General features: G+C 37.3%; 1 protein-coding gene across 1 annotated transcript; it reads right to left on the reverse strand.

Moving 5' to 3' along the window:
* Positions 1–1,052: 1,052 nt before the first annotated feature.
* LOC138905463 (uncharacterized) lies at positions 1,053–1,859 on the reverse strand. Its single transcript, XM_070193986.1, has 2 exons — positions 1,523–1,859; positions 1,053–1,318 (listed from the first exon to the last, which is right to left on the reverse strand). Exons 1-2 carry the CDS (start codon positions 1,857–1,859, stop codon positions 1,053–1,055), a joined length of 603 nt encoding a protein of 200 aa, XP_070050087.1.
* Positions 1,860–3,210: the final 1,351 nt, after the last annotated feature.

The raw sequence follows: 3,210 nt of genomic DNA on the forward strand, positions 1-3,210 counted from the left end.
ATGAGGCTAACTTAGCTAAAGAATCTGCCACTTTATTTGCTTCTCTAAAGCAATGGGTGAAGTGTACCTCTACCCTACTGACTATCGAGGTGATGTCTTTGATTATCTTTCTAAACTTGAGATTGTTGGTGTTTTCATTTTTCAGCATATTCGTCACAATCAGTGAGTCTAATTCCAAATCGAAAGCATGTATTCAATTTTGAAAACACCATTCCACCCCATATTTGGATGCTTGTGCCTCTGCTTGGTTATTATTGTTGCATTGGATAGGAATTGAAAATGCCTTACCAAATCACCTAGTTCATTCCTGATAACTCTTCTAATGCATATTCTTGAATTGTTGCCTAGAAAACTTCCATCTGTGTTAGCCTTAAACCTTCCTGCCACAGGCTTTTGCCAAAATACCCATCTCCATATTTACAAGCTGCCCAACTCCTCCAAATTTCCCATAAAATACAAATTGGAATAATTTGAAGGAGTAATTTGTGAATCTCATTCTTAGGCCTTGTATCCCTCCAATTTTTCAATACCATAGTTGGAGACCAGTGGTGATGCCTAATGCCGAGTGATGCACCAAAGAAATTTCATATGTGGTTGGCAGCCTGTCCTTCAATGAAGATATGTTGGATTGACTCGCACATAGGATTTGAGCAGCAGAAGCACATAGAGGATAACTGGTTGCCAAAGTTGTTAATTATTTCATCAAAAGGTAACCTGCGCAAAACTAATCTCCAAGTTAGAAAAGATATCTTAAAGGGAAAACTTTTGTGCCATACTTGAGCTAGAACATGGTTCTTATCCTTTTTGTGTCTGATCATATTCCATGCAGATGTGTTGGAGAATTGTCCATCTTGAGTAGCACTCCAGATGGCATAATCAGGTTGATCCTCATGGCCAATCTTAATGTTACTGATCTGCTGCACCATATATTCTAGAAGGATTCTTCTCAATTTGTTAAGGTCCCAACCTCTATTTGTGAAGTACTCCTTGACTTTGGCTTTATGGTTGGTTACATCATCTGGATAAAAAGTAGCCAAAGCACCCATTTCGCTCTAATTATCCAACCACATAATAGTGTTTCCATTGTTGATTTTCCAAATGATCTTTGCTTCTGCATTATCTCTAGCTCTAAGAAGGAATTTCCATGCTTGAGAGTTGTCAAAATTCCACTTTTTTGCTGAAGGGTGAGATCTAGTGCAATTCTTGGCTTTTAGGAAGTCAAACCACAAAGAGATCTGAGTCATAAATCTCCACCATCTTTTAATGGCAAGAGTATTAGAGATGTCAGCCATATCCCTAATTCCAATACCTCCTTCATCTATAGGAAGGCAAAGGTTTTTCTAGGATCTCCAATGATAATTTGCTTTATCAACATTAGAACCCCAGAAAAACCTAGCAAGGTGCCTTTCTAGAAGATTAATATATGTTTTTGGAGGATTAATAGAAGTGAGAGTATAGGTAGGCATAGAATGAAGCACACTTTTGATTAGAACCATTTTGCCACCATATGTGAGCATCTTACCTTGCCACCCATTGAGTCTCTTCACAACTTTAGTGACCATATCATCAAAATAACAAATATTCTTCCTCCCCATATAGATAGGGCAACCCAAATATGTAAATGGAAAAGTTTTATCCATAAAATCAGTACAAGCTCTAATCCTATTGATCCTATAAACCCCAGCTTTAGGGTCAGTGAGAAAAAAACCTTTTTGTTTGTTCACCCTTTGACCAGAAGCCCTCTCATAATTAGTAATTTGATTCATAATCAGCTTCACTAACCTACTGTTGCCGCTGCTAAAAATGACAATATCATCTGCATAGGTAAGGTGGTTAATCTGAGGGCCTCTTTGATTCATTGAGAAAGGAATAAAGTCGTTGTTGTTGTGTAGGTTATTGAGTGACCTGGAGAGAACCTCTGCTGCTAAGATGAAGAGTGAATGGGATAGCGGATCACCTTGTTTCAGGCCTTGTGATGAAGAGAATAATCCATTCCTGGATCCATTAATAAGAACAGAATACCACACGTTGGAGATAAGTCTCCAAATACTATTAATCCAGCTTCGAAAAAGCCAAACCTTTTTAAGACCTCCACAAGGAATGTCCATGATATTCTGTCGTAGGCCTTAGCCATATCAAGCTTTAGAACAATATTTCCCCCAATATTCATCTTGGATATATTATGGACAAATTTCTGGGTAAGCATAACATTTTCTGTGATTAGTCTACTAGAAATAAAGCCACTTTGGTTCATGGATACCAACTTGTTTAATAGAAGATTGAGTCTTCTGGAAATAATCTTGGAGATGATCTTATTGGTGTAATTGCTCAAACTGATGGGCCTAAGATCCGAGAAGGTGGAGGGATTCTCCATTTTTGGTATTAGAGCCAAACAGGTATGAGTATAGAATTTAGTCAATTCTTTTCCATTGAAGTATTCTGCAACAAAGTCCATGACATTTTGCTTGACAATATTCCAACATGTTTGAAAAAAATTTCCATTATAACCATCTGGTCCAGCAGCACTATCAGGATTCATACTAAAGATAGCCTCTCTAACTTCATCTTCATTAGGCAAGCTATTAAGAAAGACATTTTCCTCCTTTGTAATTAATTGAGGAATGCATTGCAGCAAATCATGATTCAAAGTTGGTTGGTCGAGGTTGAAGAAAGTGTTGTAGTGTTTGATTGTTGCTCTTGCAATTTTGTCTTCACCTTGAACCCATCTATTTCTGTGGTTCTTGATTTTGTGTATTTGTAGCCTCTTTCTTCTGTCTCTAAGCACACTGTGAAAGAATTTGCTATTGCAATCCCCATCTTTGAACCATTTAATCTGAGCTTTTTGTCTTAGAAGAGAGTCTTGCATACCCACCCATCTAACATATTCTACATGGCCCTTGTTTAGTTCCTCCCTATCATGCTCTGTGTTATTGAGAATGTCCAGTTCTTCTAATACTTGGACTTTAGCCTCCCAAATACTGACTTGTTCCTTCACATCACCAATAATATTCCTAGACCATTGGCTAAGAATTTTGCTCAGAGTTTTGAGTTTACATTGAAGTCTCTACATTGCATTGCCAATGACATTCATGTTCCAAAAATCTTGAACAACCTCTAAGAAATCTGTTTGTTCTATCCAAAAATTAAGGAACTTGAAATATTTAATAAACTCCTTTTGATCAGAGTGACACTTCATCAAAAAAGGTCTGT

The sequence above is a fragment of the Nicotiana tomentosiformis genome, chromosome 2 (assembly GCF_000390325.3).
Source record: "Nicotiana tomentosiformis chromosome 2, ASM39032v3, whole genome shotgun sequence".
Lineage (NCBI taxonomy): Eukaryota > Viridiplantae > Streptophyta > Magnoliopsida > Solanales > Solanaceae > Nicotiana > Nicotiana tomentosiformis.